The sequence below is a fragment of the Leptodactylus fuscus genome, chromosome 1 (genome assembly GCF_031893055.1).
Source record: "Leptodactylus fuscus isolate aLepFus1 chromosome 1, aLepFus1.hap2, whole genome shotgun sequence".
In the NCBI taxonomy this organism is placed as follows: Eukaryota; Metazoa; Chordata; class Amphibia; order Anura; family Leptodactylidae; genus Leptodactylus; species Leptodactylus fuscus.
This window is the reverse complement of record NC_134265.1, coordinates 344,441,719-344,462,056: the sequence shown is the minus strand read 5'-3', so window position 1 is coordinate 344,462,056 and position 20,338 is coordinate 344,441,719. Positions and strand designations below refer to the sequence as shown.

The following is a 20,338-nucleotide window of genomic DNA, read 5'->3' as shown; positions in this document are numbered from 1 at the left end:
TCTGTGGAAGTGGACCACCACTTCTAAGATCCCAAAGGAAGTAGGCAAGAGATGTGCAGTGCAGAAAAAAAGATGAGAAAATAAGTGTAGGCTGTAGAGCACAGAGGGATCGGAGAGGACAGAGCTGGTGTCGGCCAAGTATTCCCACAACATGCGCCTATACTTGTCCCTCCTGGTGACACTAGGCCCCTGAGTGGCAGTAATTTGTCCAGGGGGGCCATTAACGTGTTCCAGACCTAGGAATAAGTCTTCCAACAGGGTAGAGTTTTGCATGCCTTTGCTTCTACCCACTGTTTTTGCTGCTTAGCTTCCCTCCACATCTACACTGCTTTCGCCCCTAAACATCACCCCAGTTTATGCATCTGCTTCTACCCTGTTTTTTTGTTGAATTAGCTTCCCTCCACATCTACACTGCTTTAGCCCCTAAACATCACCCCAGTTTATGCCTCTGCTTTTACCCCCAGTTTTTTATGCTTAGCTTGCCTCCACATCCACACTGCTTTTGCCCCTACACATTACCCCTATCCATGCCTGTGCCTCTAGCCATAACTCTGCCACCCATGGAAACTCATGGTGCAGAAAGTGAGGGAGCTGACTCTGAGGAACCCTTGGGTTTTGTAGCTGGTACTCCATCAAAGGTCTCTGCTGCTCACACACCCTGCTCAACATACGGTATCTAGGGTTTGAGCGTGTGGTGACCTCGCACAACAGTAGGTGCTTCAGGCAGATGTAGGCCTTGCTGGAGTGTATTGCGGCTAGCTCCAGGTACTGTAGACTTGGGAAAGTGGGTGTCCAAGTGCCCCACTTTCACCCTTATCTCTGCTAATTTGGGGTATGTTTTTAAAAATCGTTGCACCACTAGATTGAACACGTGGGCCAGGCATGGAACGTGTTGGAGGCTGGCAAGCTCCAGAGCCCTCCAACAAGACAAAAAAGCCTGGCCCCAGGGGCAGCGGGGATAAACAAATTGCCATCTTATCCAGGATGGCATCCCTGACCTCAGAGGCAGTGTGCTGTCCATCCCCCAAGCTGATGAGCTTCAGCCCGGCCTGCTGACGTCTCCCCACACCAGTGTTGCAGCGTTTCCAGCTCGTAGCTGGGGTCAATCTAACAGCGGAGGAGGAGGGTGGTGTTTCAGCCCTCCTCCCAGGAATGTTGTGTGGGGAGACAAGTCAGTCTACCACATTTTGCGACCCGGTCCATGCCTCAAGTACATTCAACCACTGTGCCAAGATTAAAAGTTAGCGTCCCTGTCCGCATGCACTTGTCCATTCATAGCTGGTCACGTGGCACTTTTGGGCAAAGCGCTGAACTTAGGGACCGCCTCATGTTTGGGGAAAAGTGCTGGTGTGGACGGCACAGTGAGGTGGCGCAGTAGCCAGCAGGCCCAAAAAGGGCAGAGTGTCCACAAGCCGGGACCCCAACATCTCCTGGGCCAGAATTTTTGAGATGAGGCCGTTGAAGCCTTTGGGCATGTGGGTGGGTTGTGTTGTACTTTAGCATGGAATGAAAGGCCTGGGAGATGGGGAGTCGCATTGCAAAGTGTGTAAACCACACTCAGTTTGTCCTCGACCTATACATTTAGAAATTATCTCCCCCAGCGAGGAACGTGGCCTCGATGGGGGAATTTTTCTAAGGAAGCTAGAAAAGAGGGCATCTTGGGCCTTGCTGGCTCAGGTCTAGCTTCTGTCGTGCAGCTGTCTTCTGCCTCTGGACATCCCTTTGCCTCTAGCCACCTTTTTCCCTGCTTAGCTTGCCTCCACATCCACACTGCTTTTGCCCCTAGACATCACCCCAGTCCATGCCTTAGCTTGTACCCCCAGTTTTTGCTGCTTAGCTTGCCTCCACATCCACACTGCTTTTGCCCCTAGACATCACCCCAGTCCATGCCTTAGCTTGTACCCCCAGTTTTTGCTGCTTAGCTTGCCTCCACATCCACACTGCTTTTGCCCCTAGACATCATCCCTATCCATGCCTCTGCCCCTAGCCATAACTCTGCCACCCCTGGAAACTCATGGTGCAGAAACTTTGGGAGCTGACTTTGAGGAACCCTTGGGTTTTGTAGATGGAACTCCATCAAAGGTCTGTGCAGCTCACACACCCTGCTCAAGATATGGTATTGTAAGGTTTCAGCGTGTGTGAATGACGGACAACAGCTTGTGTTTGGACAGATGTAGGCCTTGCTAGAGTGTTTTTAGGCTAGCAGCGACTCCTGTACACTTGCAAAAGTGGGCGCAGAAGCGCCGCATTTTCAACAGTAGCTTCGGTACATTTGGGTATGTTTTCAAAAAAACGTTGCACCACTAGGTTAGACGTGGGCCAAACATGGAACGTGTTGGAGGCTGGCAAGCTCCAGAGCCGCTACCAGGTTCCAGCCATTATCACAAGCGTAAAAATGCCAGGCCCCAGGTGTAGCAGGGAAAAAAAAATGCCATCTCAGCCAGGATGGCATCCCTGACCTCGGAGGCACTGTGCTGTCTGTCCCCCAAGCTGATGAGCTTCAGCACCGCCTGCTGACGTCTCCCCACACCAGTGTTTTAGCGTTTGCCGCTAGTAGCTGGGGTGGAGGTTGCAGCGTTGTAGGGTTTCAGTCTACTCCTGCCATGAATTTTGGCCTGGGAGAGGAGATAGGGTACCTCAGTTTGCACCCTGGGACCAGACTCCACCACATTCACCCTGCCTGTCCTTAAAGATAAGCAGCATCCCTGACCACAGGCACTTGTCCAAGTGTCGGTGGTCAAGTGGACCTTGCAGCAAAGCGCGGAACTAAGAGCCCACCTGATGTTGAGTGACACGTGCTGGTGCAAGGCGGGGACGCCACACCGGGAGAAGTTGTGACGGCTAGGGACGGCATAGTGAGGTGCCACAGTTGCCATCAGGTCCGGGAAGGCGGGAGTTTCAACAAGCCGGAACGCCAACATCTCCTGGGCCAGCAGTTTAGCGATGTTGGCGTTCTAGGCTTGCGTGGGTGGGTGGTTAGCGGTGTATTTCTGCCGGCGCTCCAATGTCTGAGAGATGGTGGGTTGTTGTAAAGAAGCGCCTGATGGTGCCTTTGATGGTGCAGGAGAAGGAGATAAGACAGAAACAGGAGAGGATGAGGGAGAAGTCAACAAAGTGGCGGAGGCAGATGAAGTGATGTCCTGGCTCGTCCTCTGGAGTGCATCACCAGCACTGTGAGCAGAGGCAGTGGCATGAACGGCGGGCGACGTTTGTCCTGCCATTGCTGCCTGCCACTGATTCCAGTGCTTGGATTCCAAATGACGGTGCATTGAAGTGGTGGACAGGTTGCTCTTCTCAGGGCCCCTACTCGATTTCGAGAGGCAAATTGTGTAGATGACACTATATTTGTCCTCGGCGCATTCCTTGAAAAAGCTCTACACCTTCGAGAAACGTGCCCTTGATGGGGGAGTTTTTCTGGGCTGGGTACAAAAGTGAACATCTTCGGACATTCCGGGTATGGCCTGGCTTCGGCAAAGCTGTTGACCTCTGCCTCTAGCTACCCTTTTTGGTGCTGCACCTGCCTCAACATCCACACTACTTTCCCAGCTTGACATCCGCCTTGTCCAGGTGGGGTCGGTGTCCTCGTCGTCCACCACCTCCTCTTCCAACTCCTGTCTTGCCTCCTCCTCCTGCACAATGCACATGTCAACTGGCTGCCCTGACAGCAACTGCATCTCATCGTCGTCGATGAGGGTGGGTTGCTGGTCATCCGCCACCAAATCGACCGGAGATGGAGGAGACTCTAGTGTTTGAGCATCTGGACACAGATACTCGTCTGTTAGGTCCGTGGAATCGCAAAATGGAGGGGCAGGTTGCGGTACAGTCAAAGGAAGGGAGAACAGCTCTGGGGAGCAGGGACAGTTGGGGTTATTGTTCTGGGAAGATTGGGAATTTTGGGTGGAAGGGGGACAAGACTGTTGGGTAAGAGGAGGTAGAGGCTGACTGGCTGGTGGACAATGTGCTTTAAGCGTTATCCGACAGCCATTGCAAGACCTGTTCCTGGTTCTCGGGCCTACTAATCTTTGTACCATTCAGCCTAGTTAATGTGGAACTTTTGTGCAAAGCGCAGAACTTAGGGCCCGCCTGATGTTAAGGGACACACGCTGGTACAAGGCTCAACTCACCCTAAGTGCCAAAAACACTGCTGGTGCAAGGCTCTACTCATGCCAAGGGCCTCAATCTCTGCTGGTAGCTCAGCTTAAGGTCCTGTAACTTTGTTTGGAAGGGCTCATGTTAAGGGCTAGAAAAGTGAATTTTGGAAGGTCTTACCACATCACACACACACACTCAAAATGACAGTTAAGGGTGAGGGCTTTTGGATTTCCCATTGTCTATTCCATCCGTGGTTGTCATGGGGAACGTGATTTAAAGGGGTGGTTGTTACTGTTTGTTGAGCTTAAATTGGGGTTTGTGTCCATCCATTTGGGGAGTAAAGAAGGTTTCCAGGTATTTTCCCACTTTGATAGAGGTTTTTTTGAATGTGTAAAGTGTGTAGTTGTTAGGCTGTGATGTTGGGGTAATAGAGGGTCTTTGGTGTGTTAGATGCCCCCAGACATGCTTCCCCTGCTGTCCCAGTGTCATTCCAGAGGTGTTGGCATCATTTCCTGGGGTGTCATAGTGGACTTGGTGACCCTCCAGACACGGATTTGGGTTTCCCCCTTAACGAGTATATGTTCCCCATAGACTATAATGGGGTTCGAAACCCGTTCGAACACACGAACATTGAGCGGCTGTTCGATTCGAATTTCGAACCTCGAACATTTTAGTGTTCGCTCATCTCTAGTCATGTTGCTTCTTTTTTCCACTACTAGCTAGCAGAAAAAAAAGTGAGCGGCTCCTATTGAAGTCAATGGGAGCCATTTTTGCAAAAATTTGTGCAAAAAACCTCAGTGTGAACATACCCTAATAGTGACACGTTTGTAAAAAAAAAAAAAAAAAAGTAAATCACAATGTAAAACTAGGTCACACAGATCATGTGATCCTCATCCTCTACTTTTTGTTACACGTGTTGATGACTATTTTAAAATGTAATGACATTTCTGGTTGAAACCAGTTCTTTCCAAATTAGTTTTCTCAGTTTTACAAGGAAGTCATATCCTTAATATGATACAGGAAATTTACAACATCTATGAGCCAAAAATAACCACAATAATGAACAGGGAATTTCTTTAGATTTTCTCTTTCTATTACAATGCTATCTATCAAGAAGAGACTGAACCAAGACTGAATTAGTCTTTTTCACTCATTTCAGAGTAAAACATCAAAAAGATCCTCTACCTTTATTTTGGGCTAAATAAAAAAAAAAAATCAGGGAGACTACAGTATGCAATAATCTTTCTATTATATTTAAAATCTTGACAATACTGTACCTTTTCCTAAAAACACCAACTCAAACAGCTGATTCTGTAATTCCTCTTCACTAAAGTGTTCCACTTTAGCTTGGAAGGAGACTCCATGCCTTAAATGTATCACACAACTTGTAGTGCAGTGGTAGTCCTCAGTATCATCTTTTCTGGAAATAAACAATAAATAATGTACAATACTGGACAAAATTTAGGCATTTGTATATACTCGAGTATAAGCCAAATTTTTCAGCACAGTTGTTTTTTTTTTTTTTTTTTTTCTTTTTTGCTTGACTCGAGTATAAGCCGAGGGGGGCTTATAGTCGAGTCAAGCAAAAAAAAAAAAAAAAAATTTTTTTTGGGGGGAGGGGGGTCTATGACCAGTCGCAAAAGTAATGTATAGAATCTCCCATAAAATAGTGAAAATAATAGTGTAAATAAAAGTTCTAAATCACTCCTTTCCCTAGAATACATATAAAAGTAGAAAATGACTGAGAAACACAAACACATTAGGTATCCCTGTGTCTACTGAATATAGGATATCTGCCCCTTCCCTGAGCTTGAGGACTGTTTTTTTTTCCCCCACTTGGAATTCAGCCTGGCTGAATATAGGGGATCTGCAGGGCTCCTATTAACCCCTTCCCGACGGTACAGGACCACTGCAGATCCCCTATATTCAGTGGGGGAAAAAAACCCAGTCCTCAAGCTCAGTGAAGGGGCAGACAGACAACCAAAACACCCCCTCTCCTTCCCCAGCAACTACTGCACCCAAAATCTCCGACCATTTTAATTTTTGAAATTTTCCAGTAGCTGCTGTATAACATAAACTTTCCCTGCCTTCTCTATGGGAGGTCCGGCTGTAGTTACAGCCGGCTCCCCATTTCAGCAGCCGCATGATTTCCTGCAGCTGCTAAAAACCGCAAGGAAGTACCGTACAGTGCGGAAGTGCTTAACTTCACTTTCTTAATTGAGAAAAATAAACTGTTAATACTCCTATTTTTCAGAATTTTTCCACACTTGCCTATAGTTTTAGCATAGTTCTGTATAATACAATCAAAGTCCAATGACGATTACACATTGTGGATATTTGTGATTAGAATTAATACTAAATAATTACAAACATATCTTATTTTTAATTATGAACTTAATTCATCTAAATAGATTATGAGTTATTGGATGGCTTGATGCTAAGAAGTCTAGACTCGAGAATAAAATATTTTTGTGTACGGTATGTGTCTCTATTCTACTTAGTGAGTAAAAGTTCAGTATTCCTATATGATCGAGTTGTCCATCACATTTCCATACTCTTCTGAGACCTCATTTTAAGGGCTCATTCACACTACGTTTCCTGAAGCTTATTCTGAACGTAAAACACGTTCAGAATAAGCGGCGTATAAAGCAGCTCCATTCATTTCTATGGGAGCCGGCATACGAGCGCTCCCCATAGAAATGAATAGGCTGCTTCTTTCACTGCGAGCAGTCCCATTGAAGTGAATGGAAAGTGCCCGCGTGTAAGGCTCGGCATGAGCAGAGCTTGCCGTATATGCCGGCACACGTAGTGTGAATGCACCCTAATGTACCTAATGGTCCCATCTACGTACAAATGTCATAGCGACAGCTTGTGTACAAGAGTAAATGCAAAGAGACTCTGTATGAAGATATATGTAAAAAACGCCCCAGGATACATACTGGAATGAAGGATGAACCAAGGTATATTAAACCATGATTAATAGTACATACCACAGGAGAATGCGCCCCGACGCGTGTTTCACCATAAAGGCTTCGTCAGTGGACTATGACTTCATTATATACTACTACTAGAGATGAGCGAGTAGGTATTCGATCGAATACTACGGTATTCGAAATACTCGTACTCGATCGACTACCACTCGCTATTCAAATGGAAAAGTTCGATGCAGAACCAGCATTGATTGGCCGAATGCTATACAGTTGGCCAATCAACGCTGGTTCTTCTCCTTCCTTTAGAAGTCTTCTCCGTGCAGCTTCCCCGCGGCGTCTTCCGGCTCTTCATTCACTCTGCCAGGCATCGGGCCTGGGCAGAGCCGACTGCGCATGTCTGCTTGTAGTGCTTGTAGTGCGGGCATGCACAGTCGGCTCTGCCCAGGCCCGATGCCTGGCAGAGTGAATGAAGAGCCGGAAGACGCCGCAGGGACGCTGCAAGGAGAAGACTTCTCGGAGGATCCAGCCCGACCCTCACTCGTGGACTTGGTAAGTATAATTTGATCGAACGTTGCCTACCCCTGAAACGAGCATTTTCCCCCCATAGACTATAATAGGGTTCGATATTCGATTCGAGTAGTCGAATATTGAGGGGCTACTCGAAACGAATATCGAATCTCGAACATTTTACTGTTCGCTCATCTCTAACTACTACATATGCATGTTGTTATCTCTGCTAATGGTCACGTTCATTACTAGCCTTTACTACTGGATCTCACTATTGCTATTGATCTTTTCGATACTACATTCTTACCTACCACATGTGTTCTTTGACAGGTAGCATTGGTCCCCGTGTATATTTATTCATGTCTGTGTACTCTGTCTTATTAAAGTCTTTATTTTTATTACCTTCAATAAATTACGTTTTTTTTTACTGATGATGATTCCAATGTTTTTTGATTTATGTTGTTCAGTTCTGGATATCATCAATTTTTTGCCTTGAGGTGCAGATGTTGGTTATTTGTCCATTACGCATGTTTTCTAGATACTAGAGAATCTCCTTTATCATTTGTCTAGGTATTCAGCCCTCGGTTTGGAATCCTTCGTCCTATTTTATTACATGTAATTTTACATATTATTTGTCTTGCTTAGGTTTCTGATTTATTGGGAAAAAAATCAACCTTTGAATGATCACAAAACACTAAAATAATATTTTAGATATATAAATCTGAATCAAAAATTAGAATAAAATGCCAAACCATCTTACTCTGGAAGCAAATAAGGCTGAATGGATACACGGCTATGATCGGTGAAAAATCTGCTTAGTTCTCTGTAAGATTTTTTATCATTTTTCTGATCCTAAACATATAAAAGAAATTGTATTTGTTAGTTAGTAGATGTAAACAATAAAATGTAAAACATTTCACTAATAAAACAGCATACTTATAACATCAAACTTTCGTGCATTTCGTTTAAGCTAGGCCTACATGGTAAAAGTTTGGCTGCAATGTAATACATAACATGACATCTACACCCATAGAAGTCAGTTAAAATTCATTAAATTTGTTCTACTGACTGATTGGAAACACTAATGTTTTGGGGGACTTATCTAAGGAAATTGTGTGTGTAACCTGTATCTTTCTGTCTTTTTACTTCCTTATCCTTATTTCTGTAAATACTCATTTTCTTTCTTCATCTGTATTAAATGTGTAATATAAGAAGTCTCCAATCTGATGCAATCTCTTTCGTCCGGCCCCTGTGTCTTTCCTCTTACATTAGGCACTTTTAGAAACTGTTCAATATTAAATATATACACTTTACCAGCAGTACCCATGACTTCGTCCGCGGCAGGTTTCTGCTGTGCACGACCCACCTTCAGCACAGGCTGTGGCCCCCCCATTGTGTCCCTTTTCCAACCCCCCTCGCCCCTTTCCACCACCTCCCGCAACCCCGGGCCTCCTTTCCATCACCCCTCCTCGACAACCTCGGCCCTCTTTCCTCCTCTGCGACTCCGGCCCCCTACCCCCCACCTGCGATCCCGGTCTCGGTCCCCTTTGCACCCCCTGCATAACCTTGCCCCCCCGCGACCCCGGTCCCCTCTCCAACCCCCCATACCCTGTCCCACTCTACAGGGACCCTTCCTCCTAGATCCCTGACCTGCAAACTCTGTAGGCCACAGGAGGTGCGGGACAGCAGGCTTTCCAGACATCGGCGCAGGCGAGCCTTTCCCTAGCTGCGGCAGAATAGGTCTCATGCAAGTCTCCATGGTACACAGTAGCGAGCCCTGCACGTCTCCCTGGTACACAGTACAGACGCCTGTTCCGGCCGCTGCGGAGCGCACAGCGACGCCATGTTGGTTTGTTTGCTGTGCACCCAATAGCTCCGCCCACACAGAGAACGGGGTGAGCGGCTGAAGGGCCTGGGATGACGTAATCTCAGGTCCTTCAGCAAACGCTGAAGTGACAATCACCGTCAGCGGACATGAATCCCGGAGAAGTACGGGGATACGAAGTAGCCTGTCATTCAATCCAGGACCCAAGGTATGTATGTGTTAAATTTCAGGTAAATTCATTCGCCCCTTTAGGCGTGATTGAGGAACAAACATCCAAACATCCAAACACACAGAGAGCTTAACTGTAAATTAATAAAGGACTGCTTTTATAGGTTGAAACTTTCACATTTTTCAAAATTGTATATTTTTTCTAAAAGATTTATTATAAATAGAGATGAGCGAACAGTGTTCTATCGAACTCATGTTCGATCGGATATTAGGCTGTTCGGCATGTTCGAATCGAATCGAACACCGCGTGGTAAAGTGCGCCATTACTCGATTCCCCTCCCACCTTCCCTGGCGCCTTTTTTGCTCCAATAACAGCGCAGGGTAGGTGGGACAGGAACTACGACACCGGTGACGTTGAGAAAAGTAGGCAAAACCCATTGGCTGCCGAAAACATGTGACCTCTAATTTAAAAGAACAGCGCCGCCCAGGTTCGCGTCATTCTGAGCTTGCAATTCACCGAGGACGGAGGTTTCCGTCCAGCTAGCTAGGGCTTAGATTCTGGGTAGGCAGGGACAGGCTAGGATAGGAAGGAGAAGACAACCAACAGCTCTTGTAAGAGCTAAATTCCAGGGAGAAGCTTGTCAGTGTAACGTGGCACTGACGGGCTCAATCGCCGCAACCCAGCTTTCCCAGGATCCTGAATGGAATACACTGTCAGTGTATTCCCGTATACCCGATATATACCCCGATACCCGTTCCAACGGTGTGCCCCCCCACCTTCACCCCAGAAATACCCTGCAAGTCCCCTAGCAATAGAATTGGGGCTATATACACCCACAATTTTTACTACTGGTATACAGTGCCATTGTCTGACTGGGAATTCAAAGAATATATTGGGAATACAAATACCCTCATTTCTTGCTACTGCCATATAGTGCCAGTGTCTGACTGGGAATTCAAAGAATATATTGGGGTTACGTGCACCCACAATTTTTACTACTGGTATACAGTGCCATTGTCTGACTGGGAATTCAAAGAATATATTGGGAATACAAATACCCTCATTTCTTGCTACTGCCATATAGTGCCAGTGTCTGACTGGGAATTCAAAGAATATATTGGGGTTACGTGCACCCACAATTTTTACTACTGGTATACAGTGCCATTGTCTGACTGGGAATTCAAAGAATATATTGGGGTTATAAATACCCTCATTTCTTGCTACTGCCATATAGTGCCAGTTTCTGACTGGTAATTCAAAGAATATATTGGGGTTACGTGCACCCACAATTTTTACTACTGGTATACAGTGCCATTGTCTGACTGGGAATTCAAAGAATATATTGGGAATACAAATACCCTCATTTCTTGCTACTGCCATATAGTGCCAGTGTCTGACTGGGAATTCAAAGAATATATTGGGGTTACGTGCACCCACAATTTTTACTACTGGTATACAGTGCCATTGTCTGACTGGGAATTCAAAGAATATATTGGGAATACAAATACCCTCATTTCTTGCTACTGCCATATAGTGCCAGTGTCTGACTGGGAATTCAAAGAATATATTGGGGTTACGTGCACCCACAATTTTTACTACTGGTATACAGTGCCATTGTCTGACTGGGAATTCAAAGAATATATTGGGAATACAAATACCCTCATTTCTTGCTACTGCCATATAGTGCCAGTGTCTGACTGGGAATTCAAAGAATATATTGGGGTTACGTGCACCCACAATTTTTACTACTGGTATACAGTGCCATTGTCTGACTGGGAATTCAAAGAATATATTGGGGTTATAAATACCCTCATTTCTTGCTACTGCCATATAGTGCCAGTTTCTGACTGGTAATTCAAAGAATATATTGGGGTTACGTGCACCCACAATTTTTACTACTGGTATACAGTGCCATTGTCTGACTGGGAATTCAAAGAATATATTGGGAATACAAATACCCTCATTTCTTGCTACTGCCATATAGTGCCAGTGTCTGACTGGGAATTCAAAGAATATATTGGGAATACAAATACCCTCATTTCTTGCTACTGCCATATAGTGCCAGTTTCTGACTGGTAATTCAAAGAATATATTGGGGTTACGTGCACCCACAATTTTTACTACTGGTATACAGTGCCATTGTCTGACTGGGAATTCAAAGAATATATTGGGAATACAAATACCCTCATTTCTTGCTACTGCCATATAGTGCCAGTGTCTGACTGGGAATTCAAAGAATATATTGGGGTTACGTGCACCCACAATTTTTACTACTGGTATACAGTGCCAATTTCTAACTAGGAATTCAAAATGCGCAAGGCTCCCGGAAAGGGACGTGGACGAGGCCGTGGGCGAGGTCGGGGGAATGGTTCTGGGGAGCAAGGTAGCAGTGAAGCCACAGGGCGTCCCGTGCCTACTCCTGTGGGGCAGCAAGCATTGCGCCACTCCACAGTGCCAGGGTTGCTTGCCACATTAACTAAACTGCAGGGTACAAACCTTAGTAGGCCCGAGAACCAGGAACAGGTCTTGCAATGGCTGTCAGAGAACGCTTACAGCACATTGTCCAGCAGCCAGTCAGACTCTGCCTCCTCTCCTCCTATTACCCAACAGTCTTGTCTTCCTTCCTCCCAAAATTCCGAAGCTTTACAGAACAATAACCCAAACTGTCCCTGCTCCCCAGAGCTGTTCTCCGCTCCTTTCATTGTCCCTCAACCTGCCTCTCCACGTCACGATTCCACGAACCTAACAGAGGAGCATCTGTGTCCAGATGCTCAAACACTAGAGTCTCCTCCATCTCCGTTCGATTTGGTGGTGGATGACCAGCAACCCACCCTCATCGACGATGATGTGACGCAGTTGCCGTCAGGGCATCCAGTTGACCGGCGCATTGTGCGGGAGGAGGAGATGAGACAGGAGTTGGAAGAGGAAGTGGTGGATGATGAGGACACTGACCCGACCTGGACAGGGGGGATGTCAAGCGGGGAAAGTAGTGTGGATGTTGAGGCAGGTGCAGCACCAAAAAGGGTAGCTAGAGGCAGAGGCAGAGGTCAGCAGCTTAGGCGAAGCCAGGCCACACCCGGAATCTCCCAAGATGTTCCAGTTCGTACCCAGCCCCGAAAAACTCCCACCTCGAGGGCACGTTTCTCGAAGGTGTGGAGTTTTTTCAAGGAATGCGCCGAGGACAGATATAGTGTTGTCTGCACAATTTGCCTCTCGAAATTGATTAGGGGCTCTGAGAAGAGCAACCTGTCCACCACTTCAATGCGCCGTCATTTGGAATCCAAGCACTGGAATCAGTGGCAGGCAGCAACGGCAGGACAAAGGCCGCCTGCCGTTCACGCCACTGCCACTGCCTCTGCCACTGCCTCTGCCTCTGCCACTGCCACTGCTGACTGTGCTGGCGATGCACTCCAGAGGACGAGCCAGGACACCACTTCATCTGCCTCCGCCACTTTGTTGACTTCTACCTCATCCTCCCCTAGTCCTGTCTTATCTCCTTCTCCTGCACCATCAAAGGCACCATCAGGCGTTTCTTTACAACAACCCACCATCTCTCAGACATTGGAGCGGCGGCAGAAATACACTGCTAACCACCCACACGCGCAAGCCTTGAACGCCAACATCGCTAAACTGCTGGCCCAGGAGATGTTGGCGTTCCGGCTTGTTGAAACTCCCGCCTTCCTGGACCTGATGGCAACTGCGGCACCTCGCTATGCCGTCCCTAGCCGTCACTACTTCTCCCGGTGTGCCGTCCCCGCCTTGCACCAGCACGTGTCACTCAACATCAGGCGGGCCCTTAGTTCCGCGCTTTGCACAAAGGTCCACTTGACCACCGACGCGTGGACAAGTGCATGCGGACAGGGACGCTACATTTCACTGACGGCACACTGGGTGAATGTAGTTGAGGCTGGGACTGCTTCCCAAACTGGCCCGGTGTACCTCGTCTCCCCGCCTAACATTCCTGGCAGGGACACGAGAAGAACACCCCCCTCCTCCTCCTCCTCTACCGCCTCCTCCTCCGCCACCGCCTCCTCCTCCGCCACCGCCTCCTCCTCCGCTGTTAGATTGACCCCAGCTACGAGTTGGAAACGTTGCAGCACTGGCGTTGGTAGACGTCAGCAGGCTGTGCTGAAGCTGATCAGCTTGGGGGACAGACAGCACACTGCCTCCGAGGTGAGGGATGCCCTCCTCGATGAGACGGCAATATGGTTTGAGCCGCTGCACCTGGGCCCAGGCATGGTCGTTTGTGATAACGGCCGGAACCTGGTAGCAGCTCTGGAGCTTGCCGGACTCCAACATGTTCCATGCCTGGCCCACGTCTTCAACCTAGTGGTGCAACGTTTCCTAAAGAGCTACCCCAATGTTCCAGAGCTACTGGTGAAAGTGCGGCGCATGTGCGCCCACTTTCGCAAGTCGACAGTAGCCGCTGCTAGCTTAAAATCTCTCCAGCAACGCCTGCATGTGCCACAACACCGGCTTTTGTGCGACGTCCCCACACGCTGGAACTCAACGTTTCAGATGTTGAATAGAGTGGTTGAGCAGCAGAGACCTTTGATGGAATACCAGCTACAAAACCCTAGGGTGCCACAAAGTCAGCTGCCTCAGTTTCACATCCATGAGTGGCCATGGATGAGAGACCTTTGTGACATCCTACGGGTCTTTGAGGAGTCCACAAGGAGGGTGAGCTCTGAGGATGCGATGGTGAGCCTTACAATCCCGCTCTTGTGTGTTCTGAGAGAATCCCTGATTGACATCAGGGATAACTCAGATCACACAGAGGAGTTAGGGATAGCATCCGATCCGTCACAGCTGGAGAGTAGGTCCACACATCTGTCCGCTTCACTGCGTTTAATGGAGGAGGAGGAGGAGGAGGAGGAGGAAGAAGAGTTGTCCGATGATGTGATGGTGATACAGGAGGCTTCCGGGCAACTTCGAATCGTCCCATTGTTGCAGCGCGGATGGGTAGACATGGAGGATGAGGAGGAAATGGAGATTGAACTTTCCGGTGGGGCCAGAGGAGTCATGCCAACTAACACTGTGGCAGACATGGCTGAGTTCATGTTGGGGTGCTTTACAACCGACAAGCGTATTGTCAAAATCATGGAGGACAACCAGTACTGGATCTTTGCTATCCTTGACCCCCGGTATAAAAACAACATCTCGTCTTTTATTCCGGTAGAGGGGAGGGCCAATCGCATCAATGCTTGCCACAGGCAATTGGTGCAGAATATGATGGAGATGTTTCCAGCATGTGACGTTGGCGGCAGGGAGGGCAGTTCCTCCAGTAGGCAACCAAGTTCTCACCGGTCCACACAAACGAGGGGCACACTGTCTAAGGTCTGGGACACCTTGATGGCACCCCCTCGCCAAAGTGCCGCCACGGAGGGTCCTAGTGTCACCAGGCGTGAGAAGTATAGGCGCATGTTGCGGGAATACCTTTCCGACCACAGCCCTGTCCTCTCCGACCCCTCTGCGCCCTACACGTATTGGGTGTCGAAGTTGGACCTGTGGCTTGAACTTGCCCTATATGCCTTGGAGGTGCTGTCCTGTCCTGCCGCCAGCGTCCTATCTGAGAGGGTGTTCAGTGCAGCCGGTGGCATCATCACTGACAAGCGCACCCGTCTGTCAGCTGAGAGTGCCGACCGGCTCACTTTGATAAAAATGAACCACCACTGGATAGAGCCTTCATTTTTGTGCCCACCTGTGTAAAGCACCCCAACATGAAACTCCATGTCTGTACTCAACCTCTCCAATTCCTCCGCATCCTCATACTCATCCACCATAAGCGTTGCACAATTCTGCTAATACTAGGCTCCCTCCAACATGATTTCCCCCAACTCTGCTGGTTAGAGGCTCCCTCCACCCTGATTTCCACCAACTCTGCTGGTTAGAGGCTCCCTCCACCCTGCTTTCCCACAACTCTGCTGGTTAGAGGCTCCCTCCACCATGAATTTGCCCAAACTGGGCTGTTTAGAGGCTCCCTCCACCATGAATTGGTCCAAACTGGGGTTTTTAGAGGCTCCCTCCACCATGAATTGGTCCAAACTTGGCTGTTTAGAGGCTCCCTCCACCATGAATTGGTCCAAACTGGGGTGGTTAGAGGCTCCCTCCACCATTAATTGGTCCAAACTGGGCTGGTTAGAGGCTCCCTCCACCATTAATTGGTCCAAACTGGGCTGGTTAGAGGCTCCCTCCACCATGAATTGGTCCAAACTGGGGTTTTTAGAGGCTCCCTCCACCATGAATTGGTCCAAACTTGGCTGTTTAGAGGCTCCCTCCACCATTAATTGGTCCAAACTGGGCTGGTTAGAGGCTCCCTCCACCATGAATTGGTCCAAACTGGGTTTTTTAGAGGCTCCCTCCACCATGAATTGGTCCAAACTGGGGTTTTTAGAGGCTCCCTCCACCATGAATTGGTCCAAACTGGGCTGTTTAGCGGCTCCCTCCACCATTAATTGGTCCAAACTGGGCTGGTTAGAGGCTCCCTCCACCATGAATTTGCCCAAACTGGGCTGTTTAGAGGCTCCCTCCACCATGAATTTGCCCAAACTGGGCTGGTTAGAGGCTCCCTCCACCATGAATTGGTCCAAACTGGGGTTTTTAGAGGCTCCCTCCACCATGAATTGGTCCAAACTTGGCTGTTTAGAGGCTCCCTCCACCATTAATTGGTCCAAACTGGGCTGGTTAGAGGCTCCCTCCACCATGAATTGGTCCAAACTGGGTTTTTTAGAGGCTCCCTCCACCATGAATTTGCCCAAACTGGGCTGTTTAGAGGCTCCCTCCACCATGAATTGGTCCAAACTGGGCTGGTTAGAGGCTCCCTCCACCATGAATTTCCCAAAACTTGGCTGTTTAGAGGCTCCCTCCACCATTAATTGGTCCAAACTGGGCTGGTTAGAGGCTCCCTCCACCATTAATTGGTCCAAACTGGGCTGGTTAGAGGCTCCCTCCACCATGAATTGGTCCAAACTGGGGTTTTTAGAGGCTCCCTCCACCATGAATTGGTCCAAACTGGGTTTTTTAGAGGCTCCCTCCACCATGAATTTGCCCAAACTGGGCTGTTTAGAGGCTCCCTCCACCATGAATTGGTCCAAACTGGGCTGGTTAGAGGCTCCCTCCACCATGAATTTCCCAAAACTTGGCTGTTTAGAGGCTCCCTCCACCATTAATTGGTCCAAACTGGGCTGGTTAGAGGCTCCCTCCACCATTAATTGGTCCAAACTGGGCTGGTTAGAGGCTCCCTCCACCATGAATTGGTCCAAACTGGGGTTTTTAGAGGCTCCCTCCACCATGAATTGGTCCAAACTTGGCTGTTTAGAGGCTCCCTCCACCATTAATTGGTCCAAACTGGGCTGGTTAGAGGCTCCCTCCACCATGAATTGGTCCAAACTGGGTTTTTTAGAGGCTCCCTCCACCATGAATGTGCCCAAACTGGGCTGTTTAGAGGCTCCCTCCACCATGAATTGGTCCAAACTGGGCTGGTTAGAGGCTCCCTCCACCATGAATTTCCCAAAACTTGGCTGTTTAGAGGCTCCCTCCACCATTAATTGGTCCAAACTGGGCTGGTTAGAGGCTCCCTCCACCATTAATTGGTCCAAACTGGGCTGGTTAGAGGCTCCCTCCACCATGAATTGGTCCAAACTGGGGTTTTTAGAGGCTCCCTCCACCATGAATTGGTCCAAACTGGGGTTTTTAGAGGCTCCCTCCACCATTAATTGGTCCAAACTGGGCTGGTTAGAGGCTCCCTCCACCATGAATTGGTCCAAACTGGGTTTTTTAGAGGCTCCCTCCACCATGAATTGGTCCAAACTGGGGTATTTAGAGGCTCCCTCCACCATGAATTGGTCCAAACTTGGCTGTTTAGAGGCTCCCTCCACCATTAATTGGTCCAAACTGGGCTGGTTAGAGGCTCCCTCCACCATGAATTGGTCCAAACTGGGTTTTTTAGAGGCTCCCTCCACCATGAATTTGCCCAAACTGGGCTGTTTAGAGGCTCCCTCCACCATGAATTGGTCCAAACTGGGCTGGTTAGAGGCTCCCTCCACCATGAATTTCCCAAAACTTGGCTGTTTAGAGGCTCCCTCCACCATTAATTGGTCCAAACTGGGCTGGTTAGAGGCTCCCTCCACCATGAATTTGCCCAAACTGGGCTGTTTAGAGGCTCCCTCCACCATGAATTTGCCCAAACTGGGCTGTTTAGAGGCTCCCTCCACCATGAATTGGTCCAAACTGGGTTTTTTAGAGGCTCCCTCCACCATGAATTGGTCCAAACTGGGCTGTTTAGAGGCTCCCTCCACCATGAATTTGCCCAAACTGGGCTGTTTAGCGGCTCCCTCCACCATTAATTGGTCCAAACTGGGCTGGTTAGAGGCTCCCTCCACCATGAATTTGCCCAAACTGGGCTGGTTAGAGGCTCCCTCCACCATGAATTGGTCCAAACTGGGGTTTTTAGAGGCTCCCTCCACCATGAATTGGTCCAAACTTGGCTGTTTAGAGGCTCCCTCCACCATGAATTGGTCCAAACTGGGGTGGTTAGAGGCTCCCTCCACCATTAATTGGTCCAAACTGGGCTGGTTAGAGGCTCCCTCCACCATTAATTGGTCCAAACTGGGCTGGTTGGAGGCTCCCTCCACCATTAATTGGTCCAAACTGGGCTGGTTAGAGGCTCCCTCCACCATGAATTTGCCCAAACTGGGTTTTTTAGAGGCTCCCTCCACCATGAATTGGTCCAAACTGGGGTTTTTAGAGGCTCCCTCCACCATGAATTGGTCCAAACTTGGCTGTTTAGAGGCTCCCTCCACCATGAATTGGTCCAAACTGGGGTGGTTAGAGGCTCCCTCCACCATTAATTGGTCCAAACTGGGCTGGTTAGAGGCTCCCTCCACCATTAATTGGTCCAAACTGGGCTGGTTAGAGGCTCCCTCCACCATTAATTGGTCCAAACTGGGCTGGTTAGAGGCTCCCTCCACCATGAATTTGCCCAAACTGGGCTGGTTAGAGGCTCCCTCCACCATGAATTGGTCCAAACTGGGGGTTTTAGAGGCTCCCTCCACCATGAATTTGCCCAAACTGGGGTGTTTAGAGGCTCCCTCCACCATGAATTTGCCCAAACTCTGCTGGTTAGAGGCTCAATCCACCCTGATTTTCAAAACAAATGTTGGTGCCAACCTCAACTTACTACAAGGGCCAAATTCACTGCTGGTGACAAGCTCTCCTCACTGCAAGTGCCAAATACACATGTTTCAAGGTGTTTTCCTACTGTCAGAGAGGTGGTATTGAGTGTGTAAAGTGTGTAGTTGTTAGGCTGTGATGTTGGGGTAATAGAGGGTCTTTGGTGTGTTAGATGCCCCCAGACATGCTTCCCCTGCTGTCCCAGTGTCATTCCAGAGGTGTTGGCATCATTTCCTGGGGTGTCATAGTGGACTTGGTGACCCTCCAGACACGGATTTGGGTTTCCCCCTTAACGAGTATCTGTTCCCCATAGACTATAATGGGGTTCGAAACCCGTTCGAACACACGAACATTGAGCGACTGTTCGAATCGAATTTCGAACCTCGAACATTTTAGTGTTCGCTCATCTCTAATTATAAAGTTCCATATACTAGTGATTTAATAAACAAATCTTCTGGGTATCCTTTTGTCTCAAATTTGCACACTTAATTCTATAAGCACATCTGCATGGATTCAAATAGTATCTGCAATTGTAATGCAACTTTTGTTTAAATAAATGAATAGTATATGTGTAATCATCTTTATTAAAGAAAAGTACTTTCTTCTCCATTTATGAGGCTGAGGTAGTATTCTCAGAAATCCTGCCTGTTCCATGAGCCACACAGGAAAGGCAGCAGGAGATTAGGGAGGCAAACAAGTGGCTCAAGAGGTGGCATAGGAAGGATGGGTTTGGGTTTCTGGAGAACTGTGGCGACTTTGCTGTAGGCTACAAGTTCTATGCTAGGGATGGGCTGCATCTCAATGGGGAGGGTGCAGCTGTGCTGGGGGAGAAGATGGCTGGACGGTTGGAGGAGTGTTTAAACTAGGTACTGGGGGGAGGGTAACAGATGTAGAGGGCAAGATAGTGTACAAATGGAAAGAAGGCTAGATACTGTAACTGGGGCTGGAGCGGGGGATGGGGTTAGAGCAGTCAGTAGGCAGTGGAGGAGTAGGGAAGATAAATCTATGAAATGTATGCATACGAATGCCCGAAGCCTCACTAACAAGATAGGGGAACTAGAAGTGATGATGTTGGAAGAAAATTACAACATAGTGGGGGTAAGTGAGACATGGCTGGACCCTAGCTGTGACTGGGCTATAAATATACAAGGGTACAGTGTGTTTAGAAAGGAGCGTACAAATAAGAAAGGGGGAGGGGTTTGCTTATACGTAAATTCCTGCCTTAAGTCAGTCCTGCGTGAGGACATCTGGGAGGAAAATGAATATGTGGAGTCCTTATGGGTGGAGATTACGGGAGGAACAAAAAATAATAAAATACTGATAGGGGTTTGTTATAAATCTCCAAATATAATGGAAGAAGCTGAAAATATACTAATAAAACGAATAGGCCGCAAAGCAGAATAAAGTCATTATTATGGGGGATTTCAACCACCCAAATATCAACTGGGAGGCAGAAACCTGCAGATCCAACAAAGGGAACAGGTTCTTGTCAGTAATAAAAGACAATTACCTATCACAACTAGTGCAGGATCCAACAAGAGGCGAGGCACGACTAGACCTAATTGTAACAAATGAACCTGATATACTGTCAAAAGTGGAGGTTGGGGGGCAACAAGATGGCTTAGTAGTGGGTTTGAATCCCAC

The 20,338-nt window shown here is 48.1% G+C and overlaps 1 protein-coding gene across 1 annotated transcript in view; it reads right to left on the bottom strand.

Moving 5' to 3' along the window:
- Positions 1-20,338, bottom strand: part of LOC142183602 (uncharacterized) — a 128,986-nt gene that overhangs the window by 58,867 nt on the left and 49,781 nt on the right. Inside the window, exons 6-7 of the mRNA XM_075258764.1 lie at positions 8,290-8,381; positions 5,370-5,512 (exon numbers count right to left, since the gene is read on the bottom strand). Of these exons, the coding sequence (XP_075114865.1) occupies positions 5,370-5,512; positions 8,290-8,381 (235 nt within the window). The remainder of the gene's footprint in view (positions 1-5,369; positions 5,513-8,289; positions 8,382-20,338) is intronic.